Source organism: Sinocyclocheilus grahami, unplaced genomic scaffold (genome assembly GCF_001515645.1).
Source record: "Sinocyclocheilus grahami isolate Dianchi unplaced genomic scaffold, SAMN03320097.WGS_v1.1 scaffold142.1, whole genome shotgun sequence".
Taxonomy (NCBI): Eukaryota; Metazoa; Chordata; class Actinopteri; order Cypriniformes; family Cyprinidae; genus Sinocyclocheilus; species Sinocyclocheilus grahami.
This window is the reverse complement of record NW_015505321.1, coordinates 1,398,332-1,420,485: the sequence shown is the minus strand read 5'-3', so window position 1 is coordinate 1,420,485 and position 22,154 is coordinate 1,398,332. Positions and strand designations below refer to the sequence as shown.

Sequence of the window (22,154 nt, the reverse complement as noted above, 5' to 3'; positions counted from 1 at the left end):
CACTCCAAAGAGAAAGAAAAACTTGAAATCGCATCATATGACCCCTTTAAATGTTCACTCTACTCTTTTCCATGCAAGTTTTTTTTTTTTACTTAAATTCTGGTCTATTCCTGACAAAAATTGTATTGGTTTGGAAGAATATACAGTGGTGGCCAAAATTATTAGAATACTAGTATTTTCAGCAGCTAAAAAATGGTTTTAAGTCCGTTATTTCTATCTTTTGCTGTAGTGTGTCAGTAGGCGTGACAGAGCGCTGTAGCTGTAGGATTTTGCTAGATATATGCACTACATTACATTTTTGCTTAACCTTTTGTCTTCGTTATTTAATATATGTTTGATAAATCTGTCATGAAAACAAGTTTTAACAGCCACTATTTAAATATTTATATTTAATCTACAAATAAAAAATTTACATAAAAAAATTGTCCGTATGTGCAATTTAAATGTTTGTACAACTTGTTAATTATTAAATAAATATTTAATTGAATATTAAATCAAATGTATTTTCGTTTTCAGCTAAATGAAAAATTATATTTCGATTTTGGTTAAAAAAAATATTTTTGGTGCAATAATATTAATACATTTTAAAATATGTTTAAGTCTTTTTAGATTTTTGGGGCAAATGCATCCTAAATTTTCTGTTTCTGGCCCAGAATTTTTATTTTGATGAATCACTAGTCTAGGTTAGGGCTGTCAAAATGACTGAAAAACTACATTCGAATTTTCTGTTTAAATATTATCAAAATGCGAATTATATTCGAACTTAAAAGTCATAATTTCAGTTAGGGGGAAAGAAGCTTTTGGCTTCTCTCCTGAGGCCACAAGAGGGCGCATCGAGCAAAATATTATGCACGTTTCTTCAAAGCGTAATAAAATAACACGACTATCTTTGAACAAAAAGTGCATAATGTTTAAAATAATGTTTATAAATCATATATATAATTAATAAAGTTGCTTAAACAATTAGAAAAAAACAGGACCATGCATGTATGTATAGTTTAATACAAAGGACCGAAAAGCAATCACAAAGAGTAGGCTACTTTCTTCATTTAAAAACATGAGATACAGTGGGATGGGGAAAAACCGCCTTAACGTCTTTAGACATGTTTTTTAAAAGTTGAACTTACATTAATTTGACATGGCTTTCTAAACATGCCGCTCTCTTGTGCGAGACCCGAGTGCAACGCTGATAGATGTCCCTCTAGGAAATGTGATAAATATGCGTTTTGTGTGAAAGGCTTGGTTTCAGTTTTGACGTAAACAACATCTTCTCCACACTGATGCTCTCGTTTTCTGCAATATATGAATGAACAACGTAGCAGCACCGCATCTAGTGGGTTCAACTGGATAGGCTAACAAAAGCATTCAAATGCAATCAATGACACATACATCGTCATCGCATCTTGTGCGCCACTGATAAGGCTACCTGACGGCTGACGCAGACCGTAAATTCGAATGTAACGTTTTTGCATTCAAATGTGGATTTTTTTATTTTTATTTGACGAATATTCGAAATTCGAATTTTTTTTTGACAGCCCTAGTCTAGGTCAGTCAGTCTCATCTGCTTTTGCTTCAGGATATAAAGATGCAACCCGACACAGAACCATTCATTCACTCATTCAAAATTGTTGCAAAAGTAAACAAAAATGCCCTTAAAATCAAAATGTGATTAAAATATAATTTTGTAAAATCGTACACAATAACCAACATGTGATTTACCAGATAAACACATGAAGCAATCACTGTGCCAAATATGCTATTAGATTTCTGTCTAATACATTGCCTTGCTGTCTGCAACCCGTTCAGCACAGACCTGCGACTCATTTTTGGGTTGGTTTTATGAAAGGAAGTGGCTTATATTCAAAGAGTTTGCCAGTGATCTAAAATAATTTATATAAGTAGACTACCCTATCAGAAAAGAGAAATACTAGGTAATCTTTTGTGAAGTATCAGAACCTGTTGACTATATTTCTGACTGTATTTTGTTCTTTCTTTTATTTTTTTGCCCGGCAGCAACAGACGATGTAGTGAAAGTTGAAGTCTGGGATGTGGTAGATAAAGGTGAGTCTTTAGGAAGCACTCTGGTATTAGTGACAAGGGGCTTTCCCTAGTGCTAGTTATTACAAGTTAGCCGGTGCAGCAGTTTGATGTGTGAACCCCAAACTAAATATTTATTTGCCGAGAAATGAACCTAATGTAATGGTAATTTCAGTATGTTTGCAGCTATCTGTAAAGGAAAAAGATGTAATGTATTTTACTTCTTTTCTTATGGTCTGCAAATACTCAAAGGGCAAAAGCTTCCTCTTCCAGAAGGTGTAGGTGAGAACTAGTAATGTATTAGTCAAACATTAAACAGTGTATGTGTGTTGTGATCTTCACCTCTCTTCTTTTACTATGAAACCGTGCTCAGAATAGACCTTCAGTAGCTTGTGCTATTATTAGAACCTAGTGTGGACTTGCATTAAAATCAGATGACCACATTTTTCCCACAGTACATTTATTTTAATAGGGGGAATGTGATATGTTTTGTTTATAATGGATCACATTTTGTATTCATTTTTGAAATTGTTGCCAGAATCATCTTCTATAATGTAAACATTATTTCAAACAGCCCCCTTTTAAAAGTTCATAAATGATGCATGAATTGAAAATTCAGTTGTGGTTTAAATTATGCTCAACAACAACAATACTCTCTTAAGCATACCTGCGTCTTCTATTTACACTCTTTGTAAATTGGTAGTTGTTACCTGCAAACATTTACCATGGTAGCCATAGTTCTCATCAAAATACCATATTTAAGGTGTTGTTAAAAATTTATCTTTAGCCACCACTGACAACAAAAAATGTAATTGTGAGAAAGATTGGACATATTACACTGAAGGAGAACCCGTATGAGTTTATGATAAAACAACATCTATAGTAACTATAGGAGTAAACCGTGGTTACCATGAAAATATTTGCACAGGGAGCTGCTGCTGTTGATTCAGGTTTGCTCTAATTACTTTCTATCTGCTTTTGTCTTTTTTCATTTATACACATGTAAATATTGAAATAAGATACTGAATACTATTTTAAGGGAAAATGCATCCGCGTATAGGTGGAAGGACACTCCATATTTCTCGAAGTTAGCAATGTGTACTCTAAATGTAATTTATATTATAATACTATTAGTACTAATAAGAGCAATATTTTACTTGTGGATTGCTGTGACTGTCAAGTTGTTTAGAACAGTCAGGGTTCCAGCAGTCTTGTAAAATTGTGTAAAGATTCAGGGCAACCCACCGGCTTCACAGCAAAATGATAGTTTGACTGCTTTGGTGGTACTGGATGGGTAAGCATATGAATATTACTCTTCTCGTATCTCAGACTCGCAGTTGCCTAATTGTGTAATATCCATGTTTCTCCAACTACTGCAGGGAAAGGGAAAAGACGCGGAGAGAATCTGAAATTGGAAAATGAACCTCAGGAGGTATTTGTTAAACAAGAAATATTTGTAGGTAGTTACACTACTGTTGAAGAGATTGTAAATTATTGTATGTCTCTTATGCTGAACAAGGCTGTATTTATTTGGTCGAAAATGTAGTAAAAACAGTGAAATATTATTACAATTTAAAAGAACTCTTTTCTATTTGAATATATTTTAAAATGTGATTTATTCCTGTGATGAAAGCTGGATTTTCAGCATCATTACTCCACTCTAGTGTCACATGATCCTTCAGAAATCATTCTAATATGCTATGTTGAAAACAGTTGCTGCTTCATATTTTTTTAGAAACAGTGCTACATTTATTTGAGCAATCTATGATGAATAGAAATTTCAAAAGAACAGCATTTATTTGAAATCTCTTTGTAACATTATAAATGTTTTTTACTGTCACTTTTGAACAATTTAATTATTACTTGTTGAATAAAAGTATTAATTTCTTTAAAAAAGAGAGGGAAAAAAACAACTTACCGACCACAAACTTATGAATGGAAGTGCAATCTTCTGGATTAATACGTCAAAGTTTGGTTTTGACTGAAAATACATTTGATTTGTTAGTTATCATTTGACATCTCAAATTTCTCATTGTGTAGTCTGTAAGCTGATTTTAATGATCATTCAGCTAGAAACAAGATGTCATTTTTAGTAATCTTAGAGTTGTTTTGCTCTCTGTGCAGTCGGAAACCGAGATGGCTCTCGACGCAGAGTTCCTGGATGTTTATAAGAACTGTAACGGTGTGATCCTGATGTTCGACATCACCAAACAGTGGTAAGGAATCTGCCTTTCCTTCTGATTTTCCCCACGTTCACTCTCTCCAAACCCCTCATTCATTCTCCGTCTCCCACTCCTGTTCTTCCATCACTCATTCCCCCCCCCCCCCCCCCCCCCCCCCCCTCCCCCCCCCCCCCCCGTCGTCCCTCTTTTTGGTCTGTGGTCAGGATCAGGTGCCAGAACTGGGTGTTGGGTTGCATTGAGCATCTCATTCTCAGTAGAGTCGAGGAACAAAGAAAGCAATGAAACCAATACCTGCAGCCAGGTGTCTCTTAAAGGTTCTGACTCTGTTTATCTCTCTGCTCATTGGATCTGCCTTGCATTCTGCCAGTGGGTCTTTACTTTTTGACCCAAGCACACCATCGCAGGTGCCACTTGTTTGCAAACCTGGGCTCTGCTTTATTGATAGGGCTGTGTTTTTGCCTTAACAACTGCTTTTGTGCTCCTGGGAGCCTTGTAGTCATCTGTGTGAACATTTTAGATGTTTATATATCTAGAATACATATATAAACATCATATAGAATATCTAATCTATATTAGATTTTTATTCTGTTAATATATAATTGTTTAATATATAAAAAAAGAAACCATTTCATAATACCAGCAGTGCAAGGGCTAAAGGCTCTGAAGAATTTCTGAGCCATATAAGAGCAAAAATAGTCACCAGCATAGAGCATAATTTCTTCACTTTTGTAATGGCACGACAGACAGCACTATTTTCACCATGTTTACTCTGCATCTCCTGTGCTGTAGAAATTGCCACTTGGCCACAGTTGTGTACAGTATGTGCGGTTCCAACAGATTTATGAGGTGAAGTCTTCCCTCACGACTAAAGAGACACAACTTTGTCTCTTAGTAAAATGCCAGCCAATGCTGAATGTTGGTTTTATTTTGCCTGCTCAACAAGGTGCTCTCATAAGATATCATTTCCACTTATGAACAACAGTCGAATTATGTTTAAATTAACCTACTTAATGGCTTTTTCAAAGATGCTTTAGAAAACTGATTTGGGCCGACTAGCAAAACAAACTTGTAGCTAATCAGCAGTAAGGGGTGTGTCTACTCATTGAGGAGGAGAGAGTGTTCAGTGCACATGATAGACATTAGCTCAGTGATCCATGTACGAAAAATGGGGTTCAGCTCAGTAAATTAATGTTGGCTGTGATCTTGGTCTACCCTTTGCATTCTTGATTTTACTGGTCGGAATCGTTTACCAGATAAAGATAGAATTACTTTGATTATTTTTCTGCTTGGTTTTTATGCTGCTGTCAGGCCAGTGTAGACGAACAAACAAGACAATACATTTACTGCTTTGCTTTTTAATGCTGCTTGCTGGCATTTCTGCTATGTGTCTTGCCAACGTATATGTGGGTGGTCTGAAGTCTAGGAGTGCTGGCAAATAATGCAAATAAGATGATTTGATGAATCGGTAAAAAAATGTCCCAAACGGCACTAAATGTTAAAACTCACATTGTTAGATATAGTTTTTGATTTATAAATGTGTATCTAAGAGGTATGTCTATAATGTATAAAATTGTGCACTACACAAGGAAATCACATCAAAGTATGTTTCATATGAATCTTGTTTTTGCTGTAGGACATTCAACTACATCCTTAGAGAGTTGCCAAAAGTGCCGACACACATCCCAGTGTGTGTCCTGGGTAACCAGCGGGACATGGGCGAGCACAGGGTCATCTTACCCGACGACATCAGAGACTTCATCAACGGTTTCATATGAATCGCAGACTCTTGTTTTTGCTGTAGGACGTTCAACTACATCCTTAGAGAGTTGCCAAAAGTGCCGACACACATCCCAGTGTGTGTCCTGGGTAACCAGCGGGACATGGGCGAGCACAGGGTCATCTTACCCGACGACATCAGAGACTTCATCAACAGTCTGAACAGGTGGGCAGTTCAAGATTAACACTCAAAACAAGGGGCTTACGGACCATCTTAGTCCAACTCCATGCTTGAAGTTGGGCCCTGTAAAATATTGTACATTTTTTTACTAAATTTCGTTTTATTTTTTCTACAAATTCCAATTTTCTGGATTCAGTTTGAAAGGTTATATTAAATGCTAGTAATCAAAAAGCATGTCTAATTAATTGAAATCCTGAAATGTGTACAATTTAGCAACATTTTATTAAAAGTTTCACAAAAATGAAATTTTATGCCCGTATGGAATCCATTTTAGTTTTCTTGTTTTTGCAAATTCTGTTGTATTTTCCCCAAATTCTCGAGCACAGGGTCATCTTACCCGACGACATCAGAGACTTCATCAACAGTCTGAACAGGTGGGCAGTTCAAGATTAACACTCAAAACAAGGGGCTTACGGACCATCTTAGTCCAACTCCATGCTTGAAGTTGGGCCCTGTAAAATATTGTACATTTTTTTACTAAATTTCGTTTTATTTTTTCTACAAATTCCAATTTTCTGGATTCAGTTTGAAAGGTTATATTAAATGCTAGTAATCAAAAAGCATGTCTAATTAATTGAAATCCTGAAAAATTTCGTTTTATTTTTTCTACAAATTCCATTTTTCCAATTTTCTGGATTCAGTTTGAAAGGTTATATTAAATGCTAGTAATCAAAAAGCATGTCTAATTAATTGAAATCCTGAAATGTGTACAATTTAGCAACATTTTATTAAAAGTTTCACAAAAATGAAATTTTATGCCCGTATGGAATCCATTTTAGTTTTCTTGTTTTTGCAAATTCTGTTGTATTTTCCCCAAATTCTGTGTTTCCCATTTGAGTTTTGTTTTTTATTATAATTATTTTTCTGTTTGAATGGTTTAATTAAATTTTATCATACATTTTAAAATTTTAGAATTAAAAAAAATACTCTTAATACTTTAATTTATTAATTTATTAAAATGTTTACAATTAGTTTACAATAGGGCCCTATGAATGCTTTTCCCCAAGAAAGTCTATGTTGTCTGTTTTAATTATTCTGGATTTAATACAAATGTATTGTCGTCATCAGCGGTAATCAAATAAAGGTATAAAACATTAAACATTTAATTGATCTTATATTATGACATCAAATTTAAATTTAACAGTTCCTTTTATTCTTTGGTAAAGCAAATGCTGCACAAAAAAAGGTTTACTGTTAAAATTAAAACAAATAAATATTTTATATTTTTTATTCATATTTTTGTTACTTTGAGAAGACCTTTTTACTGGACAGTAGTAATATATTTCTGTCACAGTTTCTTCAAGTTAAACTTTTATTTTGATGGGTTGTCGTGAAGACCTTTGAATTTCAGAAAGGTAGTCTCACCTCATACTCATGCCATTGGTTGAGCCAAAAGTTTATATGTCAGATGGCTAAACAAAGTATAATTTTTTCTGCGTTAACATTTTCCAGTAAGCCAGTCTACAAATGGGAAAGCATTTTAACAAATTAAAATTGCACAGTTACCTTAAAAGTTTCTCCTCCTTGATTATCTGACACTGAAAAATGACCCATGTGAAACAATTTAGCAATTTATGCTAATAAATCACGCAATGGGAATAACAAGCATTTTATGAAATACTGGGAAGATCTGTCTTTCATGAATAACTTACACAAAGTCAACTTTTCCCCAACAGCCAACTTTTCCCTAATCCCATAATCCTTTTTCATTTTAGACCGCCGGGCTCCTCCTACATCCACTATGCCGAGTCCTCCATGAAAAACGGATTTGGTCTCAAATACCTCCATCGCTTCTTCAACATCCCATTCCTGCAGCTGCAGGTCAGAGGAAACTCTCAAAGTCAGAGATGAATGTTTGCTCTCGGGTCAGTGTTTATCTAGTTTTAGCATCATTTCAAGTGGAATCTTCACATATCTTACATGGGGATTTAATTTCATTGATACTTTTGGTTTTTGGATCATGGCAGGGGCTCTTTATGCTCCTCCTGGAGATCTGTCTTCTTGCTCTAACACACCTACTGTAGTTGTCAGGGCTGCGTTCTAATTCACATACTATTTTCTTTTTCTTTTCTTTTTTTCAAAGTAGTATGCAGGAATAGAATGAGTGTCACCCAAGTATTCTAAAGATACCTGGACATTGCACTATTGTGTAAACATATAGATGTAGCCATGTACGGTTTGGGGCTAAAAGCCGAGTTTTTTTATTGTATGTTAGTTGTTTTATAATTTATTTATTAAATTTTTTCCCACTAGTGCTGAAATGCTTCTGTCTTTGTTAGGAAGTAAAAACAAGAGAAATATGAAATTTCCCAATGCATGCATTTTTTTTATTAATTTTTTTTATTCTGAGCAAAATCTCTTGAATTCACATGATGTCATAATTACGATTTCTGAACTCACAGTATTTCCCGTGGTCATTGAAAACCTAGAAATATCAGACAGTTTTAAATTGCGATTTCCTGACCTGGAAAAGTCACAGAAATAAATGAAATCTTTAAAGTCTATAATGTAAAATTCCATCAAAAATAAAAAATTATTATTTTTTTAAATGCATTGTTCTAAAATATTCCTGTAGCTAAAAATTGATATCAATGAGTAAAATCTCTACACATTTTTTTATGTTTTAATCAATTTAAAGGATTTTAATTAAACCAGGGTTATATTAGTATTAGTTGTACAATATTATAGTATTTATTCATATTTAGAATTAGCTTTTATATTCATATTTTCAGTTTTCATTTTAATCGAATAATTTTAAAGTAACGTTTTAGTAACTTTGTCATTTTTATTAGTTTAGTTTTTATATTGTACATTTTTTTACTAAATTTCGTTTTATTTTTTCTACAAATTCCAATTTTCTGGATTCAGTTTGAAAGGTTATATTAAATGCTAGTAATCAAAAAGCATGTCTAATTAATTGAAATCCTGAAATGTGTACAATTTAGCAACATTTTATTAAAAGTTTCACAAAAATGAAATTTTATGCCCGTATGGAATCCATTTTAGTTTTCTTGTTTTTGCAAATTCTGTTGTATTTTCCCCAAATTCTGTGTTTCCCATTTGAGTTTTGTTTTTTATTATAATTATTTTTCTGTTTGAATGGTTTAATTAAATTTTATCATACATTTTAAAATTTTAGAATTAAAAAAAATACTCTTAATACTTTAATTTATTAATTTATTAAAATGTTTACAATTAGTTTACAATAGGGCCCTATGAATGCTTTTCCCCAAGAAAGTCTATGTTGTCTGTTTTAATTATTCTGGATTTAATACAAATGTATTGTCGTCATCAGCGGTAATCAAATAAAGGTATAAAACATTAAACATTTAATTGATCTTATATTATGACATCAAATTTAAATTTAACAGTTCCTTTTATTCTTTGGTAAAGCAAATGCTGCACAAAAAAAGGTTTACTGTTAAAATTAAAACAAATAAATATTTTATATTTTTTATTCATATTTTTGTTACTTTGAGAAGACCTTTTTACTGGACAGTAGTAATATATTTCTGTCACAGTTTCTTCAAGTTAAACTTTTATTTTGATGGGTTGTCGTGAAGACCTTTGAATTTCAGAAAGGTAGTCTCACCTCATACTCATGCCATTGGTTGAGCCAAAAGTTTATATGTCAGATGGCTAAACAAAGTATAATTTTTTCTGCGTTAACATTTTCCAGTAAGCCAGTCTACAAATGGGAAAGCATTTTAACAAATTAAAATTGCACAGTTACCTTAAAAGTTTCTCCTCCTTGATTATCTGACACTGAAAAATGACCCATGTGAAACAATTTAGCAATTTATGCTAATAAATCACGCAATGGGAATAACAAGCATTTTATGAAATACTGGGAAGATCTGTCTTTCATGAATAACTTACACAAAGTCAACTTTTCCCCAACAGCCAACTTTTCCCTAATCCCATAATCCTTTTTCATTTTAGACCGCCGGGCTCCTCCTACATCCACTATGCCGAGTCCTCCATGAAAAACGGATTTGGTCTCAAATACCTCCATCGCTTCTTCAACATCCCATTCCTGCAGCTGCAGGTCAGAGGAAACTCTCAAAGTCAGAGATGAACACTTGCTCTCGGGTCAATGTTTGTCTAGTTTTAGCATCATTTCAAGTGGAATCCTCACATACCTTACACAAGGATTTTGATTTCATTCAGACTTCTAGTTTTTGGATCATGGCAGGGGCTCTTTATGCTTCTCCTGGAGATCTGCTGCCGTGCACCAACACACCTGCTGTAGATTTCAGGGCTGCGTTCTAATTCACATACTGCAATTATTATTTTTTTTCTCAAAGCAGTATGCAGAAATAGAATGAGTGTCACTCAAATTATAGAGCATTGAAAATAGCATTCTAAGGATGCCTGGACATTGTATATAGAGATGTATCCATGAGTTTTTTTTTTATTTGTTTTCTGTGGTTATTTTTTATTTATTTATTTTTTTGCACTAGTGCTGAAATGGTTCTGTCTGTGTCAGGAACTGAAAATGAGAGAAATATGAAATTTCCTGATGCATTATTATTATTATAATTTAGTTAATTCTGATCAAAAATCCCTTGAATTCACATCATAACTACGATTTCTGAAATCACATTAGCTCCCATGGTCATTGAAAATCTAGAAATATCAGACTGCTGTATTTTTAATTGTGATTTCCTGACCTGGAAAAGTCACAGGAATGAATGAAATCTTTAAAGTCTGTAATGAAAAATTCCATCAAAAAATTCAGTTTTAATTTTTTATGTGCATTGCTCTAAAATATCCCATTAGCTAGAAATTGATATCAATTTAAATTTAAAACGTTAAATCTCTACACTTTTTTTAATCAATTTAAAGGATTTTAATTAAACCAGTGATATTTTTGTATTATTTTAATATTTTATAGTATTTATTAATATTTTGAATTAGCTTTTATATTCATATTTTCAGTTTTCATTATAATTAAATAATTTTATCGTAACATTTTAGTATTTTTGTCATGCACTTTTGACGTTTTTATTAGTATTAGGTTTTTTATATTATATTTTTTGTATAGCTTTTATTTTTACATTTTAATTTTAGTCTTAGTACGTCAACTTATTTTATTTCATTTAGTTGCCAATGTTGTTCATCTAATATTTATATTTTATTGTGTTTCAGCTTTATTTCAGTTACTGAAAGGGATTTTTAATCATTTTAGTTTTCGTTAACAATAACAGCACCCTTATTAATCACAAAAGTTATGGAAATTAATTGGTCAAATGTTGCAGGAAGCCTCTTCTCGAGAGCACTCAGTAGCCAGCTGTGGACCACCAGGAGCAGATTTGAGCACCCCTGCTTTAGCAGTAAAGTTAAAGTCCTTTGCTTTGTTTGTATTCTCGTTATGCATCTCTAGAGACTGACTGAATGGCATTAATTAATAAGGTAGGTTGAAATTAGCCCGGGGATCAATGGCGACTACTGTGTCTTATGTGTCAGTGTCTCGGGCTCTTCCTGAGGTTACTCCATAGTCAGTAGGTTGGAGGACTGGTTTCAGTTTAATGTATTTTATTGATCCTATTAGAGAAATTAACTTCTCTAGTCTAGTTCAATTAACCAGTTGTACAAGATCATAAATACAGATGCAACCTCTATAGCTCATAAAAGTATCAGATACCATATCAGGATGGTGCCACGGGGTTCTGTTTTGGATATTTTGTTTATGTTTATGACTCTTTTGTCTGCAGGATACTGTTGTTTAGATCTTCTTCTGTTATACAGGAGTGTTTAATATTTGTCAATAGTGTTGTCGGTAGAACAGCTTGACTAAGTCCCGCTGCTCAGAACCAGTCCGTCGACCACAGCATGTCAATCTCATGAAAATTTCAGTGCTGTGCCGAGATCTGTTTTCCTCTCATTGCTATCTTTTTCATTCAAAGTTTAAAGGCCACTTCTAACTTCCATGACTTTGAACAAACTTCTTACCCCAAGTATCAATTCTGTCCAGTTAAGAACAGTTATTGGCAGGGGTGCACAAGTTTTTCAATCTAGTTTTCAAGAGAGCACCTGGAGATTTGTTTTGGTGCTCACCCTGCACATAGTGTGACCCATTAAATATAACTATAATAAATAAAAAATAGTATTATTGCACTTTTAGTTTTTTAAAATATAATAATAATAAACTTTGATAATACTATTATATTTAAAAATAAAAGCGAGTATATGAGTATTAAATAAAAACAAAATTTTTACAGTACGTTTAAATATACAATGCTAATATTTTAATTTTCAGTTTTTCCCTTAACTTTTTTTTTAATGATTATTTAACATTTTCAAACCTAAAATCAGCAAGCTTTTATTTTGGCGGGTTGTCATCGAGTAAGTATATGCAGTGCCTGCTTTGGCGCTGCCGAGTAAAGTGCATAAGCGAATGAAATGTCACAGGTTTGCGTTTTGCTTTGTATACCAGCAGTGCATAACCTAGATTTATGCATTCGGTTCGAATGGAAATCATGTACATTATTACAGTAAGTTGATCTAATACGGTGATTGTGCATTAACAGCTGTCGCAAATGAGCGGTGTGAACTTATTTACCCAGCGTATTTTTTATTTTGGTCATGCATACGCACCTGTGCAACACTTATGTGCACCCATGGTTATTGGTTAGTCTGTGTATTTCAGAAAAAGTTGAGCTGACAGCTTGAAGGTTTGCATATTTCTCTACCCATTAATTTCCAGTCCTCCTCCTAATTTAGAAATAATAAAGCAGGAAAGTGCTTACTTGAGTAAAAATGAGGTCAGTGTTGATGTCCTGTGAGTTTACAGTGTTTGAGATGTGATGTTTGTGTTTGCAGAGGGAGACTCTGTTACGGCAACTGGAGACAAATCAGCTTGACATCGATGCCACACTAGAAGAGCTCAGTGTTCAGCAGGAGACCGAGGACCAGAACTATGACATGTTAGTGTGAACCTCATCACATACCGGTGTATTAAATATATATATATATATATATACTTTTTTATTTTACAGATTAATTATAATTTACAACAGTAATATATTTAGTCTTTTTTCATTCATAAAATTACATTATTATTATTATTAATTATTTTATAAAATAAAACAATAATTATTAATATTGTCTTTGTTATTGCTCTTGTTGTCACTACTTTTAATAATATATATTATTCTATTTTATAATAGGATTAAGAACAACAATAATAATAGCATTCTATAATACAGTAGAATAATAATTAATATTATTAATAACACAATTTTATATAATGTGTGTGTGTATATATATATATATATATACATGTATGTGTGTGTGTGTGTGTGTGTGTGTGTGTGTGTATTAATATATGTATATATGTTAGTGTGAACCTCATCACATACCGGTGTATTAAATATATATATATATATATATATACTTTTTTATTTTACAGATTAATTATAATTTACAACAGTAATATATTTAGTCTTTTTTCATTAATAAAATTACATTATTATTATTATTAATTATTTTATAAAATAAAACAATAATTATTAATATTGTCTTTGTTATTGCTCTTGTTGTCACTACTTTTAATAATATATATTATTCTATTGTATAATAGGATTAAGAACAACAATAATAATAGCATTCTATAATACAGTAGAATAATAATTAATATTATTAATAACACAATTTTATATAATGTGTGTGTGTATATATATATATATATATATATACACATGTATGTGTGTGTGTGTGTGTGTGTATTAATATATGTATATATGTATATATATATACACACACACACACACACACACACTCTATTAATCTATTAAACAATTATTATTATATTATTGTATTTATTGTGTTGTTATTATTAATAGTAATAATTAATTATACATACATTTGACGTATAAGGGATTTGGCTAAAAAAGATTTTGGAAAAAGAGCCACCCATTAAGCCAAGAATGTCATCCAACCATAATTTCCCAAATTTCACTGCTGTTTTTCCAGATTTCTTGAGATGATGGATGCACGCAAAGCTTATGGCTCTCCAGCGCCCTCTAATGGCCAGAGCCCATCCTCAGGTATATATACACACACACACACACACACACTCTATTAATAACAATGACACAATTATTATTATATTATTGTATTTATTGTGTTGTTATTATTAATAGTAATAATTAATTATACATACATTTGACGTATAAGGGATTTGGCTAAAAAAGATTTTGGAAAAAGAGCCACCCATTAAGCCAAGAATGTCATCCAACCATAATTTCCCAAATTTCACTGCTGTTTTTCCAGATTTCTTGAGATGATGGATGCACGCAAAGCTTATGGCTCTCCAGCGCCCTCTAATGGCCAGAGCCCATCCTCAGGCTCCCAGTCCCCTGTGGTGCTGCCCGGTGCCGCCTCTCCCAGTAACTCCAGCCCCAGTACCCCACAGGCCCCTGTCCCGCTCCAGACCCAGTCCGCCCCTCCACCACCGCCATCTATACCACACCCTCCTGCCCAGACCACAGCCGCCCATGTACCCCAATCACCATCACAAACACCTCCTCCTGCCCAGAAACGAGGCTTCATGTCACGCCTGTTCGGATCGTCCGCTGCAGAGGCGTCACCAGACAAACCAGGTCAGTACAGAACAGTGCTACTATGGTAGCGTTGATATAATAGTTTTTTTTAATAAAGGGTTTCTGCAGGTCTTAATTCGCCCCTCTACAAATCAAGATCTGAAATTGGAGCGGAAAATCTTAAATTCATAAAGTCATGGCATTAAATGTTGCATCTCAGTTTTTCGGTTTTGTTTTCCAGTACAAATACCTAAACATCCTTAAATCATTATACATTTACTTGAGATGCAAATTGAAGATATAACATCTTGCTCTCTGTGAAATTGAACAGAATTAAGTAGTTTGTGCTTGAAACCTAATTGTTTGTTTTAATCATAAACTTATTCCTCAGAAAACAAGATTTATCTCCTGTCATTTTGTTTCTCAAGTAAATGTATTTTGATTTAAGAATCTTCAGACTTTTTTGTAAAATGAATTATAAACTTTTGGAGGTTGTGTTTTCAGACTTTGAAGTGTTGCCAATTCAATTCATTTTTTTCCTACATTAAAATTTTTTTGGCGGCCACCAAAGTTAATTTTTGTCCAGCCAAAACTTTTTTTGATCAGTTAATGTGATTTATGCACGTGTGAAAGCGCGCATGTTAACTGAGGGAGCGAAAGAGCAGAGAGCGTCCACGTCCGCTAATGTCCGATTCTAACGACTCCTTTGAACCGATTCATTTTAGTGAATGGTTAAAACAACTGATCTGTTCAACACTGAACTCATGATACATCACTGTCTGAATCAGTGTATAAATCATTTACTCAGAACACCTCAGATATTAGATCGTAAGTGTTACTCCATTTAGCAAGAGTGGTTAGTAAGATTTAGCCTTAATAATCAACGTATTTTCATGGTCTTTATATAACAGTGTGTAGTAAATTACCTACAAAATAATTTAGACTGGAGTGAGGTGAAACTAGAACAAAGCACAAAGCAAGTTGTTAACTAGCTGCTATTTTTATTCAATTGTATATTGTAAAAAATTATTTGAAATACATTTTTTAGTTACATATTTAATGCCACTTTTCTAGCGATACTTTGGTAATGGTGATGTTTACATGTAAAATAGTTGTAAGCACTTTTTTTTATTATCTGTCCTGACAGTGATGGTTTTTTGATTTCATGAATAAAAAGGATGAGCAGAAATCACAAACATAAATGTTTCTTTACATTTATTTTAAATGAATTGTAAGTATTGGACTCGCAGATCACATGGGTAAGGGTACTTTTTACTGTGTGTGTGGATGACCCACCACCGACCATTTTTGACCCAGGAAAAAATACCTGAATACCAATGAGACATTATCAGGCAACACTGGAGCCACCGCTGCACAGTCATTACAGAGACCGGTGGACTGACAAACACACGCACAGCTCTGCACCAGTGCATCTGCTGGTGCATTGCAGATCCTGGGGGATGGGGCCAATCAGAAGGACGCTAATGCACTTCCTGTCAACACATAGAAACAGAAAGTGTGTCAAATGGCTATCATCATGTTGTATTACATTTTATATTCAAAACATATGCAAATATTTTGATTTCTTAATTTAGTTTGGATTCATAAAATTTCCCTTTTTTTCCCAATTTGCCATATGTCTAAACTGGCATTAAAGATGCCACAATAACATAAATTCTCATTAATCATTCATTCAGCATCACAGATGGTCCAAGTTTTAGATATATTCATATATTAATTTCCATACTATGTTTCAACTGGGCTGTATTTCCCAAAATCATCGAAAGCCTAAGTACATCGTAGACCCATTGCCACCAATGGAGCTACGATCAGTTTTGGCATATGATGCTTTTGGGAAATGCAGCCCTGGACATTTAACTTTTTTTGTGAGTTTGTAGTATTGTTAAAAAATAATTACTTGTACTGAATGTTGAATTGCTTATTTTATTTTGTTTCATCAAAATAATCAGGCTGATTTTTATTACTGTATTACATTAATGAAATAAGATTTTTACTGAGAATTTGTTGAGGAAATGAGCCTGATTGTCTTAAAATGAATGTGACACAATGCCGGAATATCTGAATGGTTTTTTTAATTTATTTTTTTTTTTATGCTTTAGGTGTATTGTCAGATTTAGCAAATCATGTTCTGTTTACATTAACCTTTTTTTAGAATAATTAATAATAAATGTATAATATAATTTTAAAACTGGAAAATTCTGTAATTCCGTAATGGTCAAGTATGTTGAATCTTTGCAATTGTGTAATCTCATTCTTGCATTTTATATTAATGCAATTTTAAAAATGTATTCTGTTTCATAAAATATTTTTCTTTTGATGCTTGAGGTGTAATGACAGACTAACCTAATAACGTTACATTTATATTAACCATTTTTTTTAAAATAATGAATAATAAAAGTTTAATAGAATTTAATAATATGAAAAACTATAATGGTCAAATGTTTTAGTTGTAAATATGGTATAAATATCTGATCTTTGCAGGTGCATGAAAATTTGTGCATCTTGCCATTACTTAACGCAATTAATATGATTTCAGTAAACATGCATTTTGTTAAAATGTGTAAATGTACAAATGTTGACCTGTTGCCATGAAGCTAGAAAAGCATTTTAAACCCTTTTCTGGTCTTTTACCTTCATCAGAACCTATGGGCTCTGAAGACCCGAAGCCCTCTGGAAAGGTGAAGAGTGTGGATGACTTTGTGCCGGGGGTGGGCATGGAACGGACCTTTCTGGAAGATGGTGGAACAGCAGTTAAATCAAAGAACAAACCTCCAGCATCAGCTCCCATCCTGGACAGTGATAGGTGAGCTGTTATAACATGCAATTTGTTTCTACACATTTGTTTTTTACACTAAGTCTGATGCATTGATCACAGCAAAAGAGGCATTTATTGAGAAAGTAAATGAGTTTAAATTTGATCTCGTGTTAAGCTTCTGAGAGCTCTCCTGTCTTTTCCTCAGTGATGGTGAGGGACGGGGAAATCCTCTGGTCTCCGGCTTCCAGGATGATTTAGATCCGGATGACAGAGCGCTGTCTCAGCCTGCCGTTAAAGCGGCGGTCCCGAGCATGGGCGTCACACTCACGAGTGATGAAGAACAGGAAGATTCATCTCTGCCCTCTGCTGCCCAGCACAAAGGCATTGGCTCGGGCCCAAACTCAAAGGGGTAAGAAACCACCTGCCGATGTATCAAATGCATCATTCTTTTAATAGAAAGACTTCAGTGAGATGCAGACGTGTTGAGACCTGACCACATTTTCCTGAAGATTTGTTGTACGTTTTTAATTAATTTCCCTCACTGTTGATGAGCTTCCGAAATAGAAATAATTCCATCAGCAGAGAGACTTGTCTAATTTACTTTAATTAAATCACTCTTAATAAAGGCATAGACAATTTTCATTTCTTGATATTATTTTTCAATGAATGCTACCTTGGCACAAGTGATTTCCATAGATAGATAGAGAGATGGATAGATAGATGACAGAGAGCTAGATTGATAGATATAATGTAAGAGCTATAGATAGATAGATGGATGTAGAGATGGATAGAAAGATGACAGAGAGCTAGATAGATAGATAGATAGATGGATGATTGGGGGATAGACGGATATATGACTGGACGGATAGATAGACAGATGGATAGATCTCAGATTTAATGAATAATTATTTGGAGTCAAGATTGTTTCCACATATTTTCTGTGGAATCTGACATTCAATTCTAGATGTACAGTGAATTCTGTCAAACAGCTGCAAACCAAGTCTAAACTAGCTGAGAGACCCCAAAGCCTGAAAACCCCAGCAGGACCTGCAGTGCAGCGACTGAAGACAGGAGGCGCTGTTGAGGCCGACTCCGATTCAGACCAAGAGGCTCCAGTCGCTCAGCAGATGCTTTCATTTGTCATGGATGACCCTGATTTTAAGAACAAAGAGTTTGACGGACACAAGATCAAGAAGGTAGAAGACCATTTCTAGGTTCTTGATTATTGTTGCTTATGACTAAATAATCAACTGATGAAATCGTAATTTTTTATTTATTTTTTTCTTTGAGAAATGAGAAATGTTTAGTTGGCAAATAGCTGAAATTAAGTTTTTCTGTTATTTTTTTTAATTTGTGTTTTTCTGTTGTTTTACTTCACGTAATGGAAATGTTTTATGCTTTTTGTTCTCAAATAAATATAAACCATCTAATACATGCACTCTATAAGAAAAGCCCACAAAAGACCATTTAGATATTAAATAAGTACTTTGCCACTGCCACCAAATAATTCCCTGCTCAGTCTCATATTTTATGCTTCATCTGTTTTGCGTAGGGCACTTTTTCTGCACGAGATGACTTATCTGACCGGTCGGATGATGGGTTTGTGTTAGCTGGATTCCCAGAGCCCCCCAAACCTGCTGCCCCTTCATTTAAGACCCTCAACAGTGACATTGACCTGTTCGGCCTGGAATTTGAAGAGACAATGCCTAAGAGTAAAGACAGCAGTGAAGACCAGGAAGGTATGTTCAGTAAATAACTTGTGTGTGTGTGTAGTACAAGATAAGTCAAGATTACATTATTTAATCAGTCACTGAAATATGTCCTACTTTTTTACGGTTAATTTAAGTGTCAATTTAATTAACACTCAAGATGAAAAAAAGATTCCTTTTAGTGGATTATTGAAAGCATATTTTTAAGATAGGATAGGTGAGACTAACACGGTGCACTGCAAATTCATTGCTTCAATATTTGTGTTTGAATAAATCCGTCAAGTTTTTAATGTTTGTATTTCAAAAAACGAATTGAAGTACAAATATAATTATGTAAATGTTAATATTATAACTTTATTATTATAAAAATGAATTGAGTGTATTTTAGGTGTTTGTATACAATATTATAATGTAATACCAGCTGACTCATGTATATTTTACAGCATTAGTTTAGAGAATTTTTTTTTTCCTTGAGAAAATTTGCCATGTACTGTACCTGATATATTTCCAAAATAATCGATATTGAATCAAATTGGAATCAAATAGAATCGCAAGCTACTGAGTCAAAATCTAATCATATCGTGAAATTGTACTTGTGTAAAAAAGAAACGGCAAGTAGCACATTAAAAAAACATGAAATTTTGAAGTAGAAAGACTGAAATAATATTTTCTTGTAAAATGTACTTCAATAATCCAATAACAGCATAACTTCCAAGTGTGTATTATCTTGCAGATAATGAAAGCAGACACTCCACAAAGGACAAGAAAAAGAAGAAAAAGAAAAGCAAAGAGGTAAGATATTAAAAACCTGACCATATTACTGATTGATTGTGACTGATATATCAGCCAAGGCAAATAACTGACTATTTTTGAGTTTTGCAGCAGCGGACATGTGCATCACTTCCCAAATCTACCAGCAAGCTTGTCAAATAACAGCGTCCAGCTTATTTTTTAATATTTTTGGCACATTTTGTCAAATCTTGTTTACTTGTATAGTGCTTTATACCATACAACTTGTTTCAAAGCAATTTAAAATAATAATTGAACCGAACTAATGTCAAATACAGCTAAATCTATACAATTAAAGAAAGTATTAATTTAATACTTTCTTTAATTGTATAGATTAAAGAAAGTATTAATTTAATGGCGCCAATTTTGTTTGCATCTTATTTGTTATCATTAAATGGTATTATATATAACTGCATTACACAGCCTTCTCAATATTGGCATCAGCGATCAAAAAGCATATACTGGTTGATAATTTACTCTTATTAAACCGTTTTCGTGCCATCAGATTTTGATGCTTGTGCACAAACTGTCTTTATATGTAGTGAAATAAAAAGGGAAAAATCTTGTTTTTGTTCTAGGAGGATGAGAAAAGCAGCAAGAAACGACACAAACACAAGAAAAAGGAAAAAGATGAGGCGGGAACAGGAGACGAGAAAGAAAAGAAGAAGAAGAAATCTTCAAGAACCAAGAAAGCAGGAACCGTGGATGATCTTGAGGCCTTCCTGGCAGGTGGAGACGGACCAGGAAACAGTGAGGGCGGAGACTATGAAGAACTCTAACCAATCAGGGTTTGACATCCACACCGTGTGACATCGCCAGGTCATTTTCCAATCCATTCCACCTGTTTTTCAGTGCCTAACCTTTTGAGTTTTCACAGCGTTTTTGTTCTTCCAGCATTGCAGCTTTATAAATTGGTACGTGGCACTGTTGTTCACCTCATGCCGTTTTCCAGTATTTTCAGACATAACATTTAGATGCATTTTCAAATGATCGAGAGTTTATTCCATTATTAACTGATTAGAACTCTGTCCACAAAGACTTGAAGTAATTTTAGCTTTGTTGGTTTTGTTTTGTGTGTGTCTTTGTCAATGTGTGTGTGTATATATATATATATATATATGTATGTGTGTGTGTCCCTGAACATTTTGGCAACTCTGTGTGTGTGCGCTTGCATTTTTATTTAGCAAGCATATAGAGGGATTAATCAGACTTGCATTCAAATCTACGTAACATATTTGCCCGCAATACATGAGCAGAGCTATTTTCTGTCAAACATTCAAAGAACTATTCACATTTAATTAAATATTTCCACTTGCGTTTGTAAACCGTTCTTGTATAAATTGTCTATTGCAATTCTGTCCAAAAATTAATACAAGAACGGGTTTCATGAACAGTTTGCACAGAAGTTCATTCCTCATGTGCTTCATGAATGAGACCTGACATGTTGTGACGTTCATTGTCTTCCAGACGCAACATCATATATCAAACCTTAGGAAAAATAATCAGTCGTAACTAGATTTAATACCATAAGCCTCTTTCGCCATCCATTTCTTTCCAGTAATGACTTAAATTGTTTTACACTTAACAAAATGAAAGCTTTTATAGAGCAATCCTATAAAGTTAATTAATGACTGAGGCTCTGACAGACTGCTAACATTGACAGAATTACTTTGAGCTAGAGAGACACACACACTCTTGCAGCAATCACAATCACGTTTGCAATTAGGTATATAATTATAATTATGACAAAGTTAGTGAGATTGTCTTTTTGGCAATTATTTATGCAGTTATTAAACCAGTATTATTATTTATGATCTTAAAATGTGTTAAATGTTATAATTTCATAATGATAGTTTCTGGTTCCGGTCAAACTTCTTCCTCTCATGGTCTGTTTGTGATGTCCTGTCTGGTAAATGTATTCATTTCCTTTGCTGTATATTTTTATTGTTGTTATGGCTTGTGTACATGTTAGTAGTTGTGTTTAGATCTCGTGTTTTAGATAGTTGGATCCGTACACTCCAGATAATTTCAGAGTTGGACAACCCAGGGACATTGTCTCTGATCCTGTGATGTTGAGGCACCTTGAACGTCCTTTATGAATGGCCAACATATTCAGAGCCTAACCGTACATAAAAATGAGTAAATATCATAAATTTT

The 22,154-nt window shown here is 33.6% G+C and overlaps 1 protein-coding gene across 1 annotated transcript in view; it reads left to right on the top strand.

Annotated features, from left to right (window-relative positions):
• LOC107591510 (rab-like protein 6) overlaps positions 1-21,094 on the top strand; it is a 25,343-nt gene extending 4,249 nt beyond the window's left edge. Inside the window, exons 2-16 of the mRNA XM_016280667.1 lie at positions 2,014-2,061; positions 2,290-2,319; positions 3,417-3,469; positions 4,162-4,253; positions 6,022-6,162; positions 7,893-7,998; positions 13,003-13,106; positions 14,155-14,228; positions 14,529-14,783; positions 17,385-17,547; positions 17,705-17,908; positions 18,464-18,695; positions 19,052-19,238; positions 19,942-20,000; positions 20,576-21,094. Coding sequence (XP_016136153.1) covers positions 2,014-2,061; positions 2,290-2,319; positions 3,417-3,469; positions 4,162-4,253; positions 6,022-6,162; positions 7,893-7,998; positions 13,003-13,106; positions 14,155-14,228; positions 14,529-14,783; positions 17,385-17,547; positions 17,705-17,908; positions 18,464-18,695; positions 19,052-19,238; positions 19,942-20,000; positions 20,576-20,776 — 1,949 coding nt within the window. The 3' untranslated portion in view covers positions 20,777-21,094. The remainder of the gene's footprint in view (positions 1-2,013; positions 2,062-2,289; positions 2,320-3,416; positions 3,470-4,161; positions 4,254-6,021; positions 6,163-7,892; positions 7,999-13,002; positions 13,107-14,154; positions 14,229-14,528; positions 14,784-17,384; positions 17,548-17,704; positions 17,909-18,463; positions 18,696-19,051; positions 19,239-19,941; positions 20,001-20,575) is intronic.
• The last annotated feature ends 1,060 nt before the right edge of the window (positions 21,095-22,154 follow it).